Below are 24254 nucleotides of genomic sequence, written 5' to 3' on the forward strand. Positions count from 1 at the left end.
ACAGCTGTTAAACTATATGTGGCAGATGATGGAGGGTGCAGGTGTGTCTCCTTGAGTTTTCCATTAGCTGTCAGGTGGCCACAGAAGCCCTCTTCAGTTGAAAAGGTGATTTTATTACGCCAGCAGAAAGAAGGATTCTTCTATGTAGTGTAGACAAGGCCTGAATGTGCCTATATAGGGAGTCAGTGTAAAATAACTATTTGCCACTAGCTATTCCTGGCTTTTTCCTTTTGTAGACAAACTCTAAGTTTCAGAGCAGGTAAGGTTCTTGTCCCGTTTGCTACTTGTAAAAGCACTGCACTTATGGGTTTCTAAGAGAACAATGAGAGGCCTCACAACACTTTTGGGCAATGACTGGGGAGGCGCGTACGGTTATGTGAGCAACTAATGTGTAAAACACACAAAAAGTGTATGGGGTGCTCCAAGAGGTGTTGTCTGCATGGTGAAGCTGAAAGCTCAGGAAACCCAAGACCATTTTTCCAGTGTGTTATGCAATTGGCCATTGTCAACTACAGGTTAAAACCAAATTTCAAATCACTGAACCCAATTTGGCATTTTTATACTATTTTACATATGGCTCTTACTATGTATAATATTCCCAAACTGTTCAAAGAACCTCTTGGACCTGTGTAATTTATTTTTTATGGAGTTAGCTGGAAATGGGATCAGATTTTCATATTGCTTTTTCATGTCCATTTTGATGAATCTATTTATTACTTCTGTAATGAGTAGTACATATGGTTGGTTAGCTAAGTTATTGAACTTTATCAACCTTGGCTGAAATTCACAATGCATGCCAAACTTGTAACATGTAAAAAATTACATCTGGACTAAAAGGTTCAATAATGATTACTTTTATAATGGAATCTTTTCACATAGGATGGGATTTAACCATATGCCTATGACATACTTCCTTATTAATAATTTTTAACACTTGAATGACGTGTCTGTAGAATAAACATTTTCACTAATGATGCATGTTCAATTCTATATTATTGAAGGGTTAAAAAGACTCGAATCTATTTGCTGCTTCTTGCAAAAACATCTTGCATATGATTTGCCATGCAGGTTTTTCTGTTTATAAACACTGATATATCCCCTTCTAAGGATTGAGATTTGAAATGAAGCGTCTGGTCGTCATTTCTTTATCAACACGGGACTTATTCCTTGCAATATCTTGCATTTACATAGTTAAAAATCCCTAACACAACAGTTGTACTTTTTTACTGGTTTTTTTTGTATATTAGGGTTCTTCAGAAGATTATTTTTTTGTAAAATAAAAGAATAATTATCCATTTACAGAGTTTTTCATGTTCTTGTCTTCTGAGAAAATGGTACAATTCCATGCAGAAAAATGGTCAAGAATTTCTTGACTCTGCTGTATGATAGTACTAATAAGCTTGTAACTAAGCTTTAACTTTTTTGCATGAGACTTTCCTTTTAGCTTTTTAATGCATCAGCTTGTCTTTTCTGTTGGTACCCAACTCTTTTGTGGAGCTTGTGAGCTCAGAAGGAGAAAAGCTCCCTCTAAACTTCTCATGAAGTGTCAATTAAGAGGAAGCTGACTTGATTTTATTTTAGTTTATTTGTAGGAAATTTGAAACTCAAACTCTAACTCTGATGGAGGGGAAATATAAAGCTGTTACAGACAAAGGGTAATATCATGTCTTCGTTGAAGAAGATGGCAAAACTTCCATTAAAAATCAGTGAGACCAGACTTTCTCCTAGTATATGTAGTATCAGGAGAAGTAATACTACAAATGCATACATGTAAGATGGGGTTACTCGTAATGAATGGCCATATATGTTGTCTGCTCTGTTCCTCTTCATACATTTATTTTGTAATAGTCTTGCTCAAAAACAGTTCAGGTTGGTTTTTGAGACTCAGGTTTTTAAAAGCTAATACTGTTTATAGCTCTTGGTTTTGTTATGCTCTTTACAATAAGGAATTTTAATATTCATTATATTATCTTACTAGGGATGATGGTCCTTCATTACTTTGGGTAGTTTTTTAAGCTCCCTTTACTCTTTTGCTACCTTTATCTTATTCCCTGGAAACTGGAACTCAGTATTTGTTCAGTACTTCTCCCTATCTTCCATTACTAGCCTTCTCCTTAAATTTCGGACCTTTGCATATCCACTTGAGCACACAGACAGCCTGATTTTTGATCCACTCTTGTGTTTTTTCTCTTCCTTGCGCTTCATTGTGTAGTTTTCAGTCTATCACTAGTTACGCCTTTTAGATTTCATGGTCTTTTTCTACGTAGTGGTTTTTAATACTTTTCCCCACTGCATTAAGCTGACTCAGTATTGAAATTACTCTTCCCTCTCCATCCCCAAATAAATGGGCAAACAACCTGTGGGTTCCTGAAATCGTAACGTGCTTGTATTATGGCATTTGATGAGTTCTATGTTGAATTCAGTCATCTCGTAGTCACTGGTTTGAAGTGACTGTTCTCATTTAGTTCTTCCTTGGCACAAAGAAATAGATCAGGCTAATTTCTCTGGCTCCAGTTCCTTCTTTCTGGATCATAACAATTTCTTTGTAAATAAGGAACTTAAATGCAGGCAAACAAGCATCATAAGTTTAAAATATTTCATTTACATTTTGATCTGTGGTTCGGCATAGCAAGCTGCTCCAGACGTGTTTTATTCTTGCTGTCCTTTGTTCTTTTTGATTGCAGAATGTATTTCTCGGTCATTTCTTCCTCTGGCTTTTTATTCCTGGTCCGAATAATTTTATCACCCCTAATTTTTGTCAAACTAGTTCCCCAGCATTGTAAGTGCTTTTTATAGATAGTCCAGTCATTCCACCTCTTCTTTCTTTTCTCTCTCTTCTGTGTGAAAAATATCAATCAATAATGACTGGAGCTGTGCAGAATATACATACGAACGGATACTTTCTGTCTAAATTCATCAGCTTTTGAATTCAGGAAATGTGTGAGAAATAGTTTTGTGCTGTAGTTCTTTGTGATTAGTCAAAACACCATCATGTGGATGTTCGCACTTGTCACTTCGGAAAAGCTGCCCTTCCTACTTCTGAAAATCTGGCCCAGGAAAGTTGCACAGTCTTGAAGTTTTCAGCTGTGGCAGGAGCTGTGAGATTTCTTGTGGTCTCTTCCCCCTCCTGCTGGATGGCATTAAAAATACGCCCTGGTTTTGTATAACAGCACTTTTCAAACATCATTGATGATGCTTAGCCTTCTAGGAGGTAATTTCCTTATCATCATGTAACGCACAGACCAGCTAATGGTTACAAAGACTGATTTGCCTAAGGTCACAGCGCTGTATTTTTTTCCCCATTTCTCTCCCCAGTATCCCCAGTATAGAGGTAAAATAATGGACTTCATGGGAGTCACACTGCTTTGGTAGGAGGACCCAAGGTTGTGTCAACTCGGAAAATCAGTGCTCCCAACCATAGTTGTTAACAAAGCTCTCAAAAAAGATGTAGTGTTTATTAGGGTCTGCCCCCAACCTTAATACAATTGTTCTGAGAGGTGTGAACCAATTTTACTTACATCTGTGGATGCTAACTCGGAAGTGTATTGGTGAAGTGCTTGTAAACCTGAACTACGTTATTGCTGGTTGAAGCACGCAAGAATGAGGGGCATGGAAATTTGGCAAGAAGCTCATTTTGACATTCTGAGTTTGGCTTGTGGGCTACATTTGGGAGAAGATTTCTAATAAGCTGCAGAAGGTTTTAGGTTTGCTGACACCCTCTGCTTACATCGAAACTAAATTCTGTAGGTAGTTTTTCAAAAGGCAGTCAGCTTTTCAGTGAAGTCTAAGTTGTATTTGTTTCTTGCAAAACCAGCATGGTGGGGAAGGGCAGGCATTTTTAAAACTGTAAAACAGGATATGGATGTTTTCCATAGCAATATCTGAAATAGATACTGAAAAGGAAGAAGTATTTTTCATCTGTCTTAAACGTTTAAGAAACAGAAGTTTATCGTTACTGACTGCGGGGGGGGGACCTTTGCTATTTTGAATTGGGAGAGGAGTAGGAATTAGGCTGGATCCTTTGTGACCTTGGGTGAGTTATGTTTACTCGATCCTCTCTCTCTAGCTCTCAAAGAGGTTTCGTGCTTTTTAGTTCCTTCAGAGAAGTATTGCAAAGCATATTTTGTTCTAGAGTGCAAGACATTTAAGACCAATCCCTTGCAGAGGTGGAGATGGAACACACAACCCTACCCTACTGGTTTTAGACCATTACTGTATCTAGGTACACTGGTTGCTTTTTCAGGATTTGAAGTTTCAGCTGGAAATGGATTTTGGGATTTCACCTGATCCCAAAAACTGCACAGAAGGACCTGACAGAGCATTGCATGGTTTAAACAAATTGTCACCAAGAATGTCCATCTCCAATACAGCCATCCCATTTCTTCCTGGGCTCTTGCCTACGCTGATGGCTTGCCTGGGTTCCAGTTTTTGATGGCCAGATGCTATTTAAACTGCTGGATGTAAACTTGTAGTTCAGAGATGAGCACTTGCTTGAAACTCAGCTAGAAAGAATCTCATGCCATCAGTGAAACGAGGCTTTCATGTAAATGACTCCTATTTCTTGTTTGTTTCCGATGCTCTTTGTATTTGTGTAGACGCTTTATGTTAATACTCTTCTTATTCTTCATCTTTTGTTTCAGAACAACTCCATCTCCTGCCTCACTTTGTATGTTGGAACTACATGACGGAGCCTTTGAGTTACATAACAGCTCCCCTTCTCCCTCTTTCCTACGTAGCTAAAAGCACGTCTAAAAGGTCTGCCAGTTTTGAACTTGGGAGGTCGGTACTTATTCTGTTCAAATGGAGCCTTCTTAAAACAAAAAGGCTCTTGTTTCAGGAGGTAACCCAATGCTGTGCAAATCTCAAAGCCTTCACTTCACACTTCTGCATCCTCTATTGCTTGTTCTCCAGCATCTATCTCTTTCTTTCCTTGCACCAGAAGAAACTCTTTAAAGATGAACTGCATCACTCCAGTATTAAATTCTCTTCCCAGCACCCTGAAGTGACACTGAAATGTAATAAAACTTTTCCTCACTGCATAATTAAACTAATCATTCCTACTTTGCATTCCCAAAAAGGACAGAGGTTCAGGGAGAGATGCCAAAAATCAAACACCCTTGTGTTCCAGTGTTTGCCCACACGTTTTTGTACTACAGATTGTAAGCTCTGTAGGGCAGGAGTCTGGTTTATCATATTCTGTAAAATGCCTAGCATACATTTTAGACACTACACTGTTTGTGTAAATGAATAATAATAAATATTTAAAGATTGTTTTAAGAAACTTGGTTTGGTCTAGTTTATACAAGTAGATTGCACGGTAGTGTTGTAAAGAGCTTGGAGAAGATCCTGAAATAATTTGCTGGTTCATAGTTGCAGGATCCAGTACTTTTTAGCTGACAGCACATTGTGTCTTAATTATTCTGTCTCAGATGAAATGTTCCTCTTTTAATTTTATTAAGTTTACTTATATTAATATTGTGCTGTTGTACATGCCAGTAGAAGAGTAAAAACATGCAGCCTTTTATTTTTAAATGCTTAATTAGGACTTGGTTCAGCAGTACAGAAACCCCTGACACTGCTAGCTCACCAGAGAACTGTTCAAAAATGTTTGCACTCAGAAAGAAACCAGAGAGTTTTTGGCTTTTTTCCCCCTCTGTTTTTTTTGGTGGGAAACATGCTGGTGTGTTATTTGAAATCATCACTGATACAAAACAGTGAGTTTTTCCCTTGTCACAGTTCCTTAGATTCAAACATGTGCATCTGATGGGCCTAATCAAGACAACCTTAGAAACCAAAACTGCACAAGGTCATATTCAGACCACCTCAGGAAGGGGTTTGCGGGGAAGGCACTGAAATAAGTAAGGAAAAACTCACTTGGGAAGAGAAAAGGTAGTGTGTGTTCTGCTTGTATGACCCCTGCAGAACATTTTGTGGTTTTGTGGAAGGTTGGAGAGAAATATATTTTTTTTGGTGGAAGAAGTTTGTGAAGTATTGGTGTTGGAGAGAGGGAGAGGATGTTAAATACAAAGTTTTGAGCAGCTGTTGCTGGTGACATTTCTGAGTGGTTACTGTAGTTGCAAAGCCCAAATTTAGCTATTAATGTTAGTTGGATTATTAATGATTTTTTTCTCTATTATGGGTTTTCCTGGCAAAGTTTTCAGCTCACTAGAAGAGAAATTACAATTATTTTTTGTACCACTACAGTAATATATACTTAAACACTGCTACTGTTGTGCTCTCAAACGTATCAGTATTTGCAAATACTACTGCTGTTGTGTTCTCAAAAGTATCAGTATTTGCAGGTAGGCTGAGTTCATAACATTTTCTGATCGGCTCACTGGCAGTCTTCAGAAGCTGTTTATAAAGTAATCCTGTACAGTCACAGAATCAGCTGGGTCTGACCCCATGCATCTGATAAATCTTTCCTATGACATCAATGGGTGCCCTGCTGTTGCCTTAGCTGTCATTGGGACTAGCCTCATAATAAAAATCTAGATTCAAACTGTTGAGCAAGAATTGTTTGTCTCTTTGCCATAAGAAGAAAGAGCACACAACCCACATGTGGTCTAGGAACACATTTCCACAGCCTGCTACATATGCGATGACATGAGTTTCAGATTTAAGTAGATGAACTGGGGCCAATTTAAGTCCATCATTTCTTTTAAAGAGGTATCTAAATTTGGGAAGAAGAAGTGAAAAGTGTGTTTATGGAAGTGAAGGTATAGGCACATATATTATTTAAAAATTAACGTAACTTGTGCATGTCACTTAGCATGGTTCATGTCATGGTAAATGTGCATGTATATGCCCCTTTAGATGTGTAAGCTTGCCATATAAGGTTAGTTACTGTGAAGTTGTGTTCAGTTGCTCCTTGGGGAAGGTGAAGAGAAAAATAAAGACTCTAGGCTATGTTGTCTATTAAAAAAACGTTACAAAGATAAAGGGAAAGAAGCATCATCAGTTCTCATAACAATATTAAAGACAATCATTGTGGGCCAAATTCAGCTATTTTTCTTATAATTTTTTAGTAGGATTTGTGATATGGAAAATTGGCTGGCTAGCTAAATGTGACAGCTTGACTTTTTTAAAGGCAATCAGGGAATATACACACTTGGCCCATGTTTGAAGAAGTGTGAAAAGAAAAAGTGAAAGTATTTAAGTATCTGCAGAAGATCCTGATACTGCTAAGATGCCACTATAGTTAGGGTCTAACACAGGAGTAGTGTAAGGTGCTTCAGATAACAGCAATTTTTGATTAACTCCTTCTGAAGTACAACAGGAACTTGCTGTAGTTTGTTTGGAGAAAGAAAGGCTGAGATTGTGTTGTATTTCTTTTTCAAACCAGGTTGGGTTATTTAGACACCTTTTAGTTGAAATGGATTAAATATATCTTTATATCCATTTGGGCTCTTGGAAAGTTCATGCAGCTTAATGGATATATATTAAAGGACAAACAACGCTATTAAATATTTGAAAATGTCTTTGTTTTAATGATTACTTCCCGGCTGAACCAGCGTTCACCTATTTAAAAGCTTGATGGTTTCTATCCTCTAACACCTGAAAAAAATCTGTACAGAAAAGCAAATGGCTCAACATTTTGTGTTCTGCTGCTTGCTTACTTACCAAACATGGAATAATATAAACTTCCATGTCTTCAAATGCTACATTTTTCTAACTTTCCCCTAAACAGTCATTCTCAACCTTTTTGGACTTGAGGCACCTCTTATCAGACTCGAGGCACCCCTCCATAACCTGTGAATTTAGCGGCACCTAAGTTTAAAACTAATTTATATATTGCAGTGCTTGCCTCCTTGCCAAGAGGCTGGACAGTGGGGTTGGGGAATCATCCAAGCAGGGGCAAGCTTGAGCCTGTGCTTATCTGCTTATCTCCTCACACCTGGTGCCCTTCAAAGGATCTGGTGGCATCCCTGGGTTCTCCAGCACCCTGGTTGAGAATCACTGTCCTAGAACAATGAATGAATCTGGTAGATCCTTAAGTTTTTTCTGTTCTTATAGTACTATAGCATACTTGATCTCAGAACTTTTTCTACTTAAAGAAGGTAGTAACCATTCAAGTTAAAAAAACGTATATTTTGAATTTTGTCACTCAATTCACTATTTGTATATGTATATAAAAATACTACTTTGTCTTGTTCAGAACATTATGTTAAACTGAACCAAAACCTGTAACATCATTTGAAATTAGTTTTTATTTTAACACTAGTTGGATGGAAAACAGAACCAACACATTAGTCATCTTAATACATTTTAGCTGGCTTTCTCCAGGACTTTTGATTCCAAGATCAACACACTTGAGCATTTTGCACACACAGGGAAAGACAGGGTGTATCTTAAATTTAATATCTAGTTTTGCTGGGGAAATCAGTGTCTGAATTACCATGGATTAGCAAAACTGAAGACAAAGTACCTTGATGGAGCCTGTTATTTCCAGTCTTCAGAATATTTCTTTCGATTTTAAATTGCTCAGGCACAGTTAGTATGACTTGATGACTCTTGGAGAAGTGTTATCTTTAGTATCTATTGGCATTAAGAGCAACTCTTGTTGCCAAACATTTTGCCTTATGTCTATGACAGGAGTAGGCAACCCCTGGCATGTATCCCAGAGTGTGGCATGTGAAGACATTTTGCTTGGCATGCATGCCTTGGGGAAGGGGCCAGGGCTGCTCTGCCACAACAAGGTTCAGACCCCTCGCAGCTCCCCCACCATCCACCCCTGGCACTCCAGCATCTTAAAATTTGAGGGTGCGGGTGTTTTTGACACTCTACCCAAAAATGTTGCCGATCCCTGTTCTATGATATAGTGTATCACTTGCTTTTTTCCTCTAAAAAGTGATGGGGTGCATGTCACCTCATGGCATGGATTTTGTGGTGGTTTAGGGACTACCATATGGAGAATGCTGCCTGGCTTCATCAAGATTGCCAAAGAGAAAGCCATATTGCTTCTTGGAGGTGGCTAGAAACAGAAATTTGTTCCTCTTGGTACAGGAGACGTCCAGGATTTCTTTGATCCTTTCAGACAAACAAATAAAAACTTTTTGTATAAAACTATTCTTCTAATCATGTTTTGTTTTTTTTATAATTCTGTGTTTCATGCGTTATGATGTCCATTTTAAAATGGAGGTAAGTTTTTTTTTTTTTTGGCCATATTTGCAAGAGGGTACTGTGTGTACACTATTGTAGTAGCCCGCGCCATACCAGAATGATGGGCAAGGTTGATTCAGAAGGGAAAATCTGTATTACCCCAAACCACCAAGTTAGTAGGGCTTCTGATTTTGTTGACGTATTCAGCTTGGCGTGGATTTCAACATAAGTCTGAGTTCCTTCACCAGAGGTTGATGTTTGGAGGTTTGAATACTTAGTCTGATGAAGGAGTGTTTAAAGGGAAGATTTAATTTAATACTTCTCTCTCGTGCTTAGACCTTGTATATTCAAATAATCCCCGTGATGGTCTATAAACCAAGCCATTTTACCTTTCCAACATGCCATGGACTTGGTTAAGTACATTACATCTGAAGCAGACTGGTTCATTCGCATAGGACTTGCATAATGAATGTGCTTGGATGTGATTGATGACTTATTAGTAGGGCTGCGCGAAATGGCTGTGTTTTGTTTTGGATTTGGCCATTTCAGAGGACAGTGATTTGTTTTGGATCACTGTACCGTTTCGATTCGGCCAGAACTGTTTCAGAGTTTGGTGCTGATTCAGAGATTTGGATCGGCTGGGGAGAGGCAGGCACAGCCGGGTGGTTGCAGGTTCTCCTGTGGCTCCTCCAGCTGTGCCTGTCCCTGTCACGGCGGGGGGGAGACGCAGGAGAAGCCCCCATGACTGTCCTGCCCGGCCCCAGCTTCCTGGCACTTCAAAAGGAGAGCTGCGGGGCTGTGCTGGACTGTTCCCGGGGGGGCGCCTCTGAAACATTCTGAAACATCCAAAACGTTTCGGTTGGTTTTGTTTAATTTTGGAGATGTTTCAGAGCCTTCCATTTTGTTTCGAATTCAGTGTTTCGGGCGCCGAAACGAGCCGAAACACCTCTGAAATGACATGGCTGCTGAAATTTTGCACAGCCCTATTTATTACATCTTTTTGCAGTTGCTTAACTATTTGCATCTTTCCTGCCTCCTGTAAAAATGGTAGCATACTTTTTTGCCAAAGCTTCTGAATGAATTGTGTTTTATAGGTGCAGAGACTTCTAACCTGTATGTGTTGTGGCACCAGTAGTGAAGATTTCACAAAAGTCCAAAGGGTCATTTTTTAACTGGTTTTTTTTTCCTTTTCTTTTGGGCTAAAATTAGGCAGGTTTTGTTCTTGGCCTAGGAGCAGTTCATCTTTTGAAAATCTTAATTGTTTCAAGGCAAGAGAATAACATTTTTTCTACAAAAAGAAACAGTTTGCAACATACTCAAATCATAGTACAATAAATAATGGAAATTGGCTGGGAGATGTTCTTTCTGTGGAAGATGGACCGTTCGGGTGGTCTTATGCATTGGGGCACTTTATCAAAATTGTAAGGGTTTATAAAAGGAACTTTATTTGCATGCAAACTAGTTTTTTAAATGGGCTGTCTTAAGAGCTTGGCAGCGTCCTATTTGTTCTCAGTATGTGTGCATAGGAATAGTCTCTTTCATGGATAAGAATCACATTGTGCTACATGTATAAACACAGATCCCTAATGATCTTAGAATTTAAGAATTAAAAAAGGCATGTGATTTATGTCTCTATGCTGAATTAAAAGGTCAGAAATGTAACTTATCTTTGATAAAGGAAGTTTTTAAGAGCTTGGAGATGCAAAGAAGTGGAAAATAGAGATGTTCTATTACTTTCCCATCCTTCTGCCTACAAAAAGAAGCTTTCCACTGTTTTTGTTCATTCTGTCCATTAGTGCAGTTGACACTGGTCTGGTGTTGGGAGCCCCAGCTAGCAGTTATACTGCCTTCGTGCAGCTGAGCAGAGGAACCAGACAAGTTGCTTTTGTCGTGCTTTGTTGGCAGCAAGACATTTTTTGTTTTTGTTCTTGGTATTTTAAATTAAATACAGATCTTATTTTATATTATAGTGTTGCTGCAAAAGTGCTTATCAAGGTTTCAGCACCAAAAGCCATACAATACAAAAACCCCTTTTCAAGTGTTTTTATTTCCTATTTCCCTTTACAATATCTTCATATTACAAATAGGAAAATACTGTACTTCTCAACTGCAGTTCTGTTCTTTTGCAAATCCATAGAAGTAATTTTGAACAAATCTTTTCTAATCACTTTATACTTGGAAATAATACATGAATGTTCAAACAGGTAGTAATGCGTTGCAAAGATTAGCTCATCAGGCTGTTCAAGTGGGGCCTAGCATATCTCTGTGTCCAGAGGACCCCAGTGACAGATACGTTTGCTACAAGCCAGAAGGTAAACTGAAAGTTTGAAAAGTCAGAGAAACTTAGATCTTAGCAGTGGAAGGAAATCTGAACACAGCTGTGAAAACAATATAAGTTTAGTAACATAATATGTTCATGCTTACAAAGTCAGTTCATTTCTGCTATTGTAGAGGCTATAAGTAATCCATCAGTGTATAAAAGACCAGAAACATACCCCATAGAAACAGGCTAACACTTTTCATTTCAAGCCCCATGGACTGGTTATATCCACTTTAGTTGATCTTGCTGCTTTTACTGCATTAGAAGAGGAGAAAGTGTCTCTTTTGCAGCTTCTATTACTTTACATTAGTTTTTCATTAAACCACCTGTAACAAAAAGCCTAATAAGCCCGGGCTCATGAAGGTTCTATATCTGAGCCAAGCTGCACGGACTGGGGCTTACAGTTGCAAGAATATTCAGAATTTTGATATTAGGCTAAAGTAAAATCTAAAGTATCTAGGGCCTGGGTGTCCATGGTGGGTTTTGTGAATACTTGGAGAGGCTGGGTGAGAATCACTACATTAATAGTTAGTGTGAGCCTCCCTCTACTCTTTGGTTTTTGGTATTGGATAATATTTAGCTCTAACATAGAGTAAGGATTTTTTAAAAAAATCTTTAAGCTGGATGCAAGGTCTTCTATTTTTGGGATAATTTGTTAATCAGCTGCATTTCACTCTTCCCCAAGATTGCCTGATATATATGTATGTATGTATATGTATGTGTATTTGTGTGTGTGTGCGTGTATAATTTTTAAAGCAGAGTTACTTTTCTGTCCAGGAGTGAAATGATATATTGATTATAACTAGTGAACTAGCAGAAGGTGAAAAGGTATGGAGAATGTTCAAGAGCTATTTCCATTCAGGATGAATCATCATCATTGTTTGGATAATGCTACTGAGGTTTAAAATCGTGGGTCCAGGAGTTCTAAGATAACCCAATAATAATAAGCCCTTACTCTACAGGGCTGGTCCTTAGGTAGCAGATTCGTTTCCTGTCTGAAGTTGGACAGCGACCGTGTTTCCACACTTGACAAAGGTTTCATTACTTTAACTCGTGCTTCTGCAAACTACTTGACGAAGGAAGGCAGAAAGGGCTGGATTTCAGCCAGCATAAACTGATGTTGCATCGTTGGAGTTCAGAGCTGTGCTGCTAGACACCATCCAACAATCTGCTCCAAAATTCACTGATGGCAAGTGGGTAAAGTGAGAAATCCAACTTGACAAGTGGGTAAAGTGAGAAAACAATGAAAATTAGTGACCATAGAAAGAAGAGTAATGAAACCAAGGATTCTACAAGAGGAAGTTAGGTATGTGGGTGAGAAGGGCCTTAGGAGGCTTGCTTTCTTAAGATAGAAATGGTAAATTAGGCCAGGTACATATGTTCTGTTTCTACCAGGAGAATTGCTGTTCTCCTGGTAGAAAACACAAGCTTGCAGATGTTCTTGCTGTAGACGGGAGCCAAGGGACAGCCCTAGCTGCTTCTTGCTTGCTTTTCTCACTCTAGTTTCCAGTGGGAGATGCAGGCAGCGGCTTTGTCGTGCTACTGTCTGTTCTGCTCCTGGACACTGGGAGCTAAGCATATTGCCCCCTGCCTGCTTCCGCTTGCCCCCTTTCCCTGCTCAGCTGAGTGGTGAGGGCAGTGGGCCAGGCTTGCAAGTCCAACTCTCAGTTGTGCCAGCTTGCCCCTGCATCCCATTGCTGCTTAGCTGAGCAGCAAGGGTGGCAGAGGGCTGAGAGCTGGGCTTGGGGAAAGCCTCCCAAGCCCAGCTCCCAGCCTCTCCAGCTGCCTCTTGGGTGCCTCTGTGCTCCCCTCTCCCTCTGCCATCACTGAGCTGAGTAGTGGGGGCAGTGATTTAAAAGCCAGAGGGTTCAGAAGACTGGTGGAGACTTTCTTCAAGTCACACTTCCAGCCCTTCTGGCCTCCCCTGGCTGCCCTGCTGACCCAGAGCAGAGCGGGGATGAGGCAGGCTGCCGTGCCTCAGCAGCAAGGTTTGGAACCCTTGCCACAATGGTGAAATACCCCTGCCTTGCACCGCATTGCTGTGGTTCATTTTGGAGCAGTGCAGGGCAAGGTAGGCTCGAGGAGCCTTGCTGCGGTGGCTTAGTGTGTGTGTGTCCCCAGGGCTGTCTCCCCAGGCAGCGGAGAGGGCAGGCTGTCAATTAATGGGCTCCTCTAAGGGTGGAGGGATGGCCCAGGTAGCAGCCTTCCAGTGCCTCTTGGCTGGAGACCTTGCCTGTGAAGCTTTCCAGGAGAAATTTCTTCCAGTAGAAATGAACGTCTGTATGCAGCTGTATCTGAACTGCAAGGAAGAGCTTTTTGTTTGTTTGTTTGTTTTTTTAAATTGGTGAAGTACACCATACTCCATAAGGATGAGCCCTCATCCTGCATGCATATTGGAATTATTTGGCCAAGAAGGTGTTTTTCCTAACTTTCACGTGAAGGGCAATAAAATGTTAAGAGTTTGATGAAAATAGCCTTTTGATTTATAGCTGGAGTGCTTTAAAGGTCTATAGTGAATCCAGTGCACTCAAGCTAGCCATATAGCGTTTTTGTTTGGCTATTATCAGTCTTTTAGGTCAGCCTTTGACAAAGAGAACTGTGCCGTAATGTTTGTCTTCATGTATTTTTCATTGTTATTCTTAAACAGGATTGTCACTTGAGGGTCAGATTAGAGCTTATTCAACCGGAGCAGTGGCAGCAATAGTAGCCAGCCTTAGGTCAGTCTTGCCTCTTGAGATTTTCAGGGTAGTCAGTTGGAATTTATTGTACAGTTTTACAAAACATTTATTGCCTCGGCATTGCACTACACAGAGAATTTAAATGTAGTCCAGCTCCGTCTCCAAAGTGTGTTGTGTTTGAGCAGGCTGTTTTCCTTGTCATGCTCTGCAAAGTGGTCCCTCCCTCAACCTACCTACCTTTACCACCCCATTTGTGTGTCCTTTGTACCTGCCCTTATTGTCAAGTATGTTGAACTATACTGTAAATATTATTTTTGCACATGGTTTATTCTGTTCTTTAAAAAAGCAAAATCTCTACTAGTAGTAGGTTGTCGTCCCGTTCCCCCCCCCCACCTTTTTTTTCCCCATAGGGGACTGCTGCTAGTTTTGCAGTATTTTTAAAGCGCCGAGTTGCTGAGTTTATGGGTAGTTGAAAGCGTACTAAAGATTGATATACCTCATGCTAGCTAGCATGCTTCACCACCTCCTGCCATGTCCTTTTTAACCAACTATATCAATATTGGGGGAAAGTATATAGTGTAACAGCTGGGCCACCTGTGGTTTACCCTTTCACTTGGTATTTGTCCTGCATTTGTTAAACCGGTTTCAAAGCCATATTACCCTGGCAGTATAGCAGAAAGTGAACTTGCCACTCTAAAGACTTTAGCTCACTGTATTTATTGAAAAAAAAATCTTTTAGGTTGTCTGCTTTCAGTCTGAATTTTCCTGGTTTATAATGCTTGATTTGGGGGTAACTTGCAATGGTTTTATGGGTTACAGTTAATTTACTGGTATACTTTTAGCTTCAGCATTGCATAAATGTATTTTTAAAATAATGGGTTAGGTTTTTTTTGCAATATGTTGTCAGTGCCGTCACTGATGACTGTTCAGTTTTTTAAAATGTATTTCCAATCCCTAGGAGTCTTAAGTCTTGTCAGCAAATTCCCCAGGTGCCTTGAGGTCTTATAGTCTTGTCGACAAGCACCTCGCCATACATAAGCCAGGTCAGGATCTGCATACTAGGTGGTATTTGCCCTTCCTTGTCTCCGCACCTGGTCTGGCAACAGGAAGTGAAGGGGGTGGCCCTGCCTTTTTATCCAGTGTCCCTGTGGGTGAGCACTCGCTCAGGATGTGGGAAACCTGAGTTAAATTCTCTCACTTGTTTGAACTCAGGTCATCACATCCTTGTTTAATTCTCTAATGGGTGAGCTGTTGGATAAAAGTCTGTATGAGCGGTCACCCCCACGTCCACCTTTGGTTGCATTTTGAAGAGAGAGAATGATAGTTGCTTTGTTTTATAAAAGACAGAGCTTAGGTGTGTAAATTCATGTACTTCAAGGTTATCGGTTCCAAGAAGAGCTGGCATCTTTCTACAGGGTAATGTGCTCAGGTACCAGAGAATGGCATGGTCTAAGATGCACCCCTTCCCCCACCTTTGTTGTTTCCTATCAATTAGCTTAGGTGCTCAGTGCTTTGGCTCTTGCAAATCTCTTCCTTAGTGGCCTAACTCTTCCCATGTGTTATATAGGGATCCTTAGTGCCTAACTCAGGATCGTAACCCACAGTATGATGGTTATGATATACTTTTTGAGATGAAGTGTGCAGTCAGTAGTGCACATAGTATTCCTGTTGAAGCCAGATGATTAATCTGAGAATTTTATAAAGTGCTTTGATTTGGCCTCATCTGCTCATTGAGCTGTCTACAGTGATACATGGGTCTTTTTTTTGTTAACAAATTTGCTTTAGAACCCTGGAAGGTATACAAGTTTAAAAAAAATATTCCTCCCTGTACATTGATTTGCACTTAATTTAATGCTGAATTCCATAAACCATCATGTTGCCTGGTTTATGCTGGTCTCTCTCAAGTTCTTGACTTCTCTTCTGTCTCCTACGTGTGATGGTATTGGACTTGAGAGTTTGTCCTACCAGCTTTCTGAGAAAGCAGTGCTTTTTTGTAAGTCCTGAAATAATCATTGAATCATAGAATCTTAGGAAAGTAGGGTTGGACGGGACCTCAAGAGGTCATCTAGTCCAGTGGTTCTCCACCTTTTTTGGACCAGGTCCCATTTGTAAAAATCAATAGCTAGTCCTGACCTGCTGCCTTCTGACCCCAGTGTGTGGGGCAGGGGGGTATGCCCAAGCAGCCCCTTGTAAGCTGGAACTCTGACACGTTGCAGGGGAAAAGCCATGGTTTCCTATGTTTTTCTCCTTTAAAGGAGAATCCATTTTTAAAGTCTGTTGATCCATTTTTAAAGTTTGTTCACAACCCTTTCATATAGTCTTGCTACCCACTTTTGGGTTGCGACCCACAGGTTGAGAAACGCTGATCTAGTCCAACCCCCTACTTAAAGCAGGACCATCCCCAACTAGATCATCCCAGCACAAGGTTTTGTCTAGCTGGGTTTTAAAATCTTCCCATAATTTGGTATGTCCTTTTTTTGTCAATGTCCCGTAGTGGTGATTGTGATATCAAAGGTCTCTCTTTGGTCACCTTTTCCTTCCTCTCCTTCCTCCCTTGTCTATCTACTCCTCTTTCATCCTACTCTTGTAGTCTTGCAGTCACAATCTTTAATCAGCTTCTCCCCATGGCACTGCTGTGAGGCATGAATGGGGAACCCAAGTGGCTTCCCTACATCATGCTGGAGTTCTCTGGGACGAGTAAGAAGTTAAATTCACTTGCAAATACCTGAGGTGAATTCCTTATACTTCCACTCTTCAGAAGTAGATTTTACGGCTGATTTACTGACTTATGGATGAAATGCTTATCTTCATCTTTTACTTTTTTTCCCCTATTCATCCTGGTTAAGAAGGTTTAGATTTAGTTGTCAGGTGTGTGTATGTTATGGGTAAGCAGTGGTGTCAAATGAACTAAATTTGAGGCATGTAATTTAGAAGCTCAATTTTAAACTTTGTCAGAAAGTTTATATTTTTATAATAAGAATCAAGTTATTAACTCAGATTGAGAAAGGCATGGCATTTATTATTCTGCACAAAGTACAGCACAAGGTAGACATAGCTAAGCATTACTACATGTAGCTAATTAAGCTGCCCATCAGCTCCACACTGTTTGTATTACAATACAGAAGAGGGCTAATCTCAAGGGTCCTGACCAGTTTTTACCAATATATAGAGCTAGTAAAAATTAGCACTACTCTTGTAAATTAACAAACATATAGATAACAAAGTGTCACAATGCAACATGTCCTCTATTGGTTACATTTAAAGATTTCTTTGCTAAGCATGCTCAAAATGGAATTAGGAACAGGGGAAATAACTTGTGCATGTGATGAAGCTGGATCCATATACGTGCAATGAATTACCCAAGCAATTAAAGTTGCCTGGTATAATGAATGGTTTTAAAAGAGATGCAAGAAAATTGTTCAGTCTTAAATACTGTATGTAATTACAGAGAATTATATACATTTTTCTGATGTTGTTTCTATAATCTGTGTTGTACTCTGTTATAACCAAATTTATTTTGCCCCAAGGCATTTTTGCAAGTGAAAATGCCTATCTTAATAGGTTTTTCTTGGTAAACAGATTTTAAAAGGGAAGTGTGAACATTCTTTAAACAACATAAAGGTGGAACAAATACCGTCTTTTCTGTGACTATCTAATATGTACATACTTACTTAAATTTTTGAGCACTTCATATCCTTCATGTATTAGTTTAAGCTTTTTCTGATTAGAACTCATTAAGCCCTTTTATGGTGTGTTGCCTCTTTCAGCTAGATGGAAATTTCTCTTTCATTGTGCTCCACAGAAGACAGCTCCCAATGACATTAGTGAATGAACTGCAAACACATACTAGCTTCCCAAGGTAGAAGCATTATCGTCTCAAGTCTTGCCATTTCAATAAGGTATTGTGCATGTATAGGAGCAGGTCTTAGGTAGTACAAAGTACCATTAGCCCATTTCAATTAAATTAGGTCTGTCCAAGACCCAGTTATATATAACTGGGTCTTGGACATGGTCCCCGCACACCACACCGGGTCCTGCCACCATGGTCCTGCACCTTCTGCAGCATCAGCGGGAGTGGCGGTGCTCTGAGCCTATTGCTCCCAGCTCTCGGGGGCTGTGTGCCAAGTCCAGCTGGGTCCTGCTGGCCCTGGGGCTGCTCTGCCGCCCAACTGGGCCAGTCCCATGGTGGCAGGACCCGGTGCGGTGTGCGGGGACCATGTGCCAAGCCCAGCCAGGTCCTGCTGGCTCTGGGGCTGTTTGGCTGCCCAGCCAGGCCAGTCCCATGGCAGCAGGACCTGGCTGGGGTCAGCGCACAACACCGAATCCCACCTCTGCCTGTGGGGAGGTGGCGTGCAGCGGGACCTGGCCCAACCCCGTGCAGCTCGCTAGTCCGGCTTTGCACTGGAGTGGGTCACATGGCTCCGGGAAGCGCAGCTCCTGTGCGCGTCTCCTGGAGCCGTGTGACCCGCTCTGGTGCAAAGCCAGACTAGTGAGCTGCACTGGTCTGGGCCGGGTCCCTCTGTGTGCCGCCAGCTTCACTACGGCTGCTCCGGCCAGTCACTCCCCGCAGCCTCGGGGACATCCCTCCCACCACTCCCAGCGTCCCCCTGCCACCCCTCACACACACTCACATCCACCCACACCCATAAATCCCACCCCTCCTTTCCCTATCTCACCTTGGACAGTGCTGGGGGCAGCAGGAGCACCGAAGAGACACTCTGACTGAAACCAGAGCATCTCTTCTGGAGGACTGCCACCTGTGCAGGCTCCAGGACTGTGCCTTGCTCCACTTCTCCAGACCGGTTTTTTTTGACCCCTATATCCAGGGGCCTAATTTTGTCCCCGTCCTGCAAACTTGCAGCATGGGAACATTTTTTCATTCCCATACATGCCCCTTGACCCATCTCACAGGGGTTTGAGACGTGTGTGCTCGTCTGGATGCGCCCTTTAAGGGCAAAATTCTGGCCCCATTGAAGGCCAAGGGAAACTCTCATTTAAATCAATACAGACATGCCTGTGCCTTAACTGCTATATCTTCAAAGCAGTGCTCTTGGGTAAGAAGCATTCTGAGCAGAATTATGGGTGAAGAAAATTAGTGAGGTTAAGGCCCACTTCTGTAAAATCCCGTGGACTCGTGTGTCTAGCACAGAGGGGAACCATACTAAAGATAGGTTATGATTCAGAAGTTCTGGGCTCCCACATCTCAGATACGAATGCATTACTCTGGGGCATTGTTAAGATCCATCTCTCTGACTTTAAATGTATTTTATTTATCCAGGATTTGAAACTGCAAAGTCCTTTGCACTTCATGGGGCATATGTTATCCTTGCCTGCAGAAATATGTCAAGAGCCAGTGATGCTGTACAGCACATCCTAGCTGAATGGGTAAGAAAGCATGCATATTTTTCAATACTAAGTAATTTCTATCTGAATTATGAAGTAATATGAAGTCTTGTGCAGTGATGACAGTTTTGATATTTATCTGAATCTAAGAAAACAGCCTTTTCTCCTTTAGTTTTCACTTTGACGCTGGAACTTTGTTAATATGTACAGAATAATAGAGAGTTACTGTTTTTCTAACCTGTGCAACCAAATTGTAGGGACTTTTGAGGTATTTACATGGTAAAAAGTTAGTGAGACTCAATTAAGTCCAGTCTGTTGGTCACGTAAAAGAGAATTTCTTAAGGACCTCAAATGCATATATAATTGCACCTGGACTTATATAGGTGGCTCCTGCTCGGAAAATTACAAGTTGTTCTGTGCTAAAAGTTAAGATCCTTTTAACAGAGTCATTCTTGTCTGGTTCTTCGATAAGCATTTGTGTTTGTATTTTTGGTCCATCTCTCCCAACTTGCTGCCTTTTCCTTTCATTCTTCTTTGTCCTCTCTCCCCCTTGTATCATTCTGCACATACATTATTATCTGCTCCCTTCCCACATTTCTCATCACCTTTTCCATCAGTGATCCTTTTGCTGCAGTCCCAGCCCTCTGTTGCTGATCTCCCACAAGACCTTTGCTTTCCAGCATTCCTAACTCATTCTCCCTACAATCATTTGCTCTCCAGTAGGCCTAGCGGGTAACTTTTTGTCCCCATTTTGCCCATAACTGCTATAACTCTGGAGATTGTAGCTGGCAGCCTTCTGTCTGCGGACCTGATTGTTGCACCCTTTACACTAGTCTGAATGCACTTCAGGGAACATTTTGTTTGACTGAGTGACAGAACCCAGCCCTTGGTTTCTTGTCTCTGTTCTGCTAACGTTGCAGTGCTGAGGGCGGTATGATGTGTTTGCTCCCAGTGTTTGGGAGATAAAGCAGTTTAAGGTGCTCCCAGATGTTATGGGATAGCATTCAGCAGCATTTTATGATGGGGAGTACTATGTACAAATATCTGAAACTACTACTGGCGCTTGCTTTCTTGAAGAAGGTGTTTGGATTAATGCCTTCTTCCTCTTGGGCAGTTGAGTTTTAAAATACTTCTTTTGGATTTATTTTTTTCTTTTGTTTTCGTAATAGAAGCTCAAACTGTCTATTTTCTTTGGTTCGGTAACACCAGTGGACTATGTAAGGAGAGATTGTACTTGTGTTACTGTATTTGCTCATAAAATATTTTCCAACATAGCTAGGTTTTGGAGTATTTCCTCTTCTGAACTAATATATTTACTTATAGAAAGTTAGAAAAAATGTAAGTAAACTATAAGGGTGAAATATGGTAAATATGAAACTTTGCCCACTTATTTTTAAAAGGAATTTTCCAGAAGGGATCAAAGTCAGGAAAAGCAACAGTTGTATTTAGTTCTTTGCGCAGACAACGGGAGTACAAGAGTACTTGTGTTAGTACGTATATTACCTCGCCAAAAGTTAATGAATTGGTAATTGAATGCAGATCACTGTCTTGATTCAAATTACTTAAAAAAACACTACCTTTATTTACTAACAGTTCTCAAATTCTAATTGTTCAAAATACAATCTCATCTGTAAGCTGGGTAGCTGGAGAACCTTCAATGCATCTTTGTAATGGCTTTGTTGTTGTTTATTGAGAGGGACTAATTAACTTTGATTATTGCACTAATATTATGGCACTTTGACAGTCCCTCAGATTTATGACTCTGGGAAAATAAACAAATGAAATGCAGGTGCTGGAGCAGAAAGAATAAGTTATTACTGAACTTTAATTACTTCGAGTGTGTAACCAGGAGAGAATTAGTTGATGAATTACAGGATGCTTAAAATTTACATCAAATTGTAAGCAATCTTGACGAAAAAACCCAGAGCTATTGCAAACCAAAAAAAAGAGGGAAGACAGTTTTACTTACGAAAGTATTACATTTGTAATTTAATGGACACAAATGTTACATGATTGATGTACCTTTTCTTTTTAATGAATGTATATGAATTATAGTGTATAAAATGTTGTTAATTTGAAAATTCACCTTTCCTACAGGGGGAGTGCATTTCAAAGGGAAAAAAATGTTACTCAGTTGTATTCCCCCTGCAGGGCAATTAGTGTTGTTTCCTCCTGCATTGGAGAACTTTGGCTTATATGATCAAGGCCAAATGGTTCACTTCAGTTTAACCTGTGAATTTAGGAATACCCCTCCTTGGGACAATCCTGCAAAACCTAGCACGCAAGTAACATTGCTCATTTGAGGTTGCACCATCAAAATACAATTACAGCTCACAGGACTGTGTTGACTCATGCTTTGTAAGACTGAGCTGTGTTCCTTTGCTCTGTGTAAGTACGTTCTGCATCTGGTAAATTCTCCCATGAAGTGGATGAAACTCTGCGTCTTAATCCACAGTTAATGGAAATCTAATGCTGTTTCTCTAAAAAACTGTTTATAAACTTTTTTGGTTATATTTTCCGTGGACATAGAGCATGCTATTTTTAGATGTTTGATAATTCTTTAAAAATGAAGAAATAAGTAACAAAAGCCTGCCACTGCAATAATGAACTTTAGGTGTCACCTGTCCTTGGTTATGATGATAAACCTGGTGTATTTACAAGAATAACACAAATATATTTCAAAGGGCTGTGTGTATCTTAAGACTTGATAAATGTTTTGAGAAATAATAGGACTGCGTTATTAAAGATAATAGTTCATTTAGTTCATAATGCATGTTAATGAGTGGGCAGAGTTAAGGTTGCAAATTAGAATTAAGGCGTACATATCTGAAACTGTTTCACATTCTCTTAATATAGGACCAAATACAGAGAAATGGAGGCCAGGTACAGAAGTTGCACTTATTGCACGGTAGGCTTTACAGTCATAACCGAATAGATGGTCAGTGTGCATAGAGCGTGGTAAACATGGCAGATTCTACTCTAAGATAACCCTGGATGGATGTGGTATCAGAGTTCAGCGCTGAAGGTTATAGCGCCATACTGAACATCTGTATCACATCCCATTGTGACTCACAGTAGGTCACATTCCACCAACGTTCCCTGGAGAATTGCGGCACCCTGCTAACTCCTCCCCCCACTCTATGTGGGGCGGCAGTCTAACCTAAGTCAGAGCTTGTCTCCTCTGCCTAAGCGTCAGGCTGGCCCTGCCACTGGGCTCTTGCTGACAAGAATCAATGAAGAGTCTGTCTCCAGGCCTGCCCTCATCCTTCTGCCAGGTAACATAGTTCTATCCATACACATAAAACTGCTTATTGCTGAATTTCTCTTATTGCATGTTGTCATGGGTGCAGATGAGCAAGTGCTGAATGTGGGTGTACTGCTATTTTTCACACAGTTAATCTGTTTTAATAAATGATTCATCTGCACTGATTTCTGGCAATAGGCAAGTTCCCTAATGAAAGTAAAAAGTATACTTGAACAGGGCCAAAGTCTGCATCAGCTCACCTGTGCATACTAATATGTAGCATCATTGCTTTCCGACTTGTCTGGGGAAACCGAATGCAAGTGTGAAATGTAGATTGTGAGAAGCATTTATACTGCCTATGCTCATTACAGGTTAGAGGACCAGAAACCCATGGATCCAGCTCATAGACCCAAAGTTCTAGAAACCTTGGATGCATTCAGTGGTCCATAGTCAGCCAGTGTGTGCATAATGACCAAGCCACGTGATAGTGTTCTCAGTGGCCATGTGCAGTTCCTGTAGTCCACCATTGAACTTAGTCAGCGGGTAATCATTGACAATATGCGACATGGTGTGTGTTTTGCCACAGCTATGGTCTGGGTTGTCTTGAAGACCCCAAGGGTGGCAGTTGGCCATGCACAGATCTTGCCCTGTCTGGAACCTATTCAGCAAGGCCCACTGATGGCATGGCAGCTTTGCTTGGCAGCCACAGATTCTTCGCTTGGCAGCCACAGATTCTCATTAAGTTGTAAGAGTCTGAGTGCAGGCCCAATGGCATGAAAGCTGATGGACTGCACGATGTCTGGGTAGTTGGTGTCAGTGACACTGGGATTCCTCAAAAAGTTTGCACAATTCATTTTGCTAGAAGGAACATTAATTTCCCTGGTGTGGACCAGGTACAGACAGTTGGCATGATGTGAATGCTGATCCGTTGCCAGCAGTGGCCCATAAAGGATCAGAGAATTTTTCTCTGGTCTCATGTCTTAAAGCCAATTTCTAGCAATCCTGGTCACTCAAGTAATTGTTTGGAACCAGGTGCACTTCATAGAAAGCTGATTCACACAGTCTATTACACAGTTTGAGGTATGCTGCTGGGAGTCCCATAGATACACATGTAGGGCACCTAGCATTTTTGGTCAAGCTCCCACATTGTTTGTTTTATTAGTTACTGTTGTTCAGTTGTCGCTTTTCCTGGCTATATGAATAATAATATTCATATATTGGAAATGAATAATATATTGGATATGAATACCAATATTCATATGTTGGGTATTGGGAAAAACTTTCTCACTAGGTGAGCATTAAAGCACTGGAACAGGTTACCCAGAGAGGTGGTGGGATCTCCATCCTTGGAGCTTTTTAAGGCCCAGCTCAACAAAGCCTTGGCTAGAAAGATCTAGTCAGGGATGGTCCTGTTTTGAGCAGGGTGTTGGACTAGATGACTTCCTGAGGTCTCTTTCAACCCTAACTTTTTATGATTCTATAATATTTAATGGTCTTGCCAGTCTTAATGTAGTGTTCCCTTCCTAGAGCAACCCCCCCCCCCCCCCACCAACACAAACAAAACAAC

General features: G+C 40.7%; 1 protein-coding gene across 1 annotated transcript in view; it reads left to right on the forward strand.

Annotated features, from left to right (window-relative positions):
- The window catches only part of WWOX (WW domain containing oxidoreductase), a 219741-nt gene that overhangs the window by 13243 nt on the left and 182244 nt on the right, over nucleotides 1-24254 (forward strand). The window contains exon 5 of the mRNA XM_006016430.2: nucleotides 19379-19485. Coding sequence (XP_006016492.2) covers nucleotides 19379-19485 — 107 coding nt within the window. The remainder of the gene's footprint in view (nucleotides 1-19378; nucleotides 19486-24254) is intronic.

Source organism: Alligator sinensis, unplaced genomic scaffold (genome assembly GCF_000455745.1).
Source record: "Alligator sinensis unplaced genomic scaffold, ASM45574v1 scaffold349_1, whole genome shotgun sequence".
NCBI lineage: Eukaryota > Metazoa > Chordata > Crocodylia > Alligatoridae > Alligator > Alligator sinensis.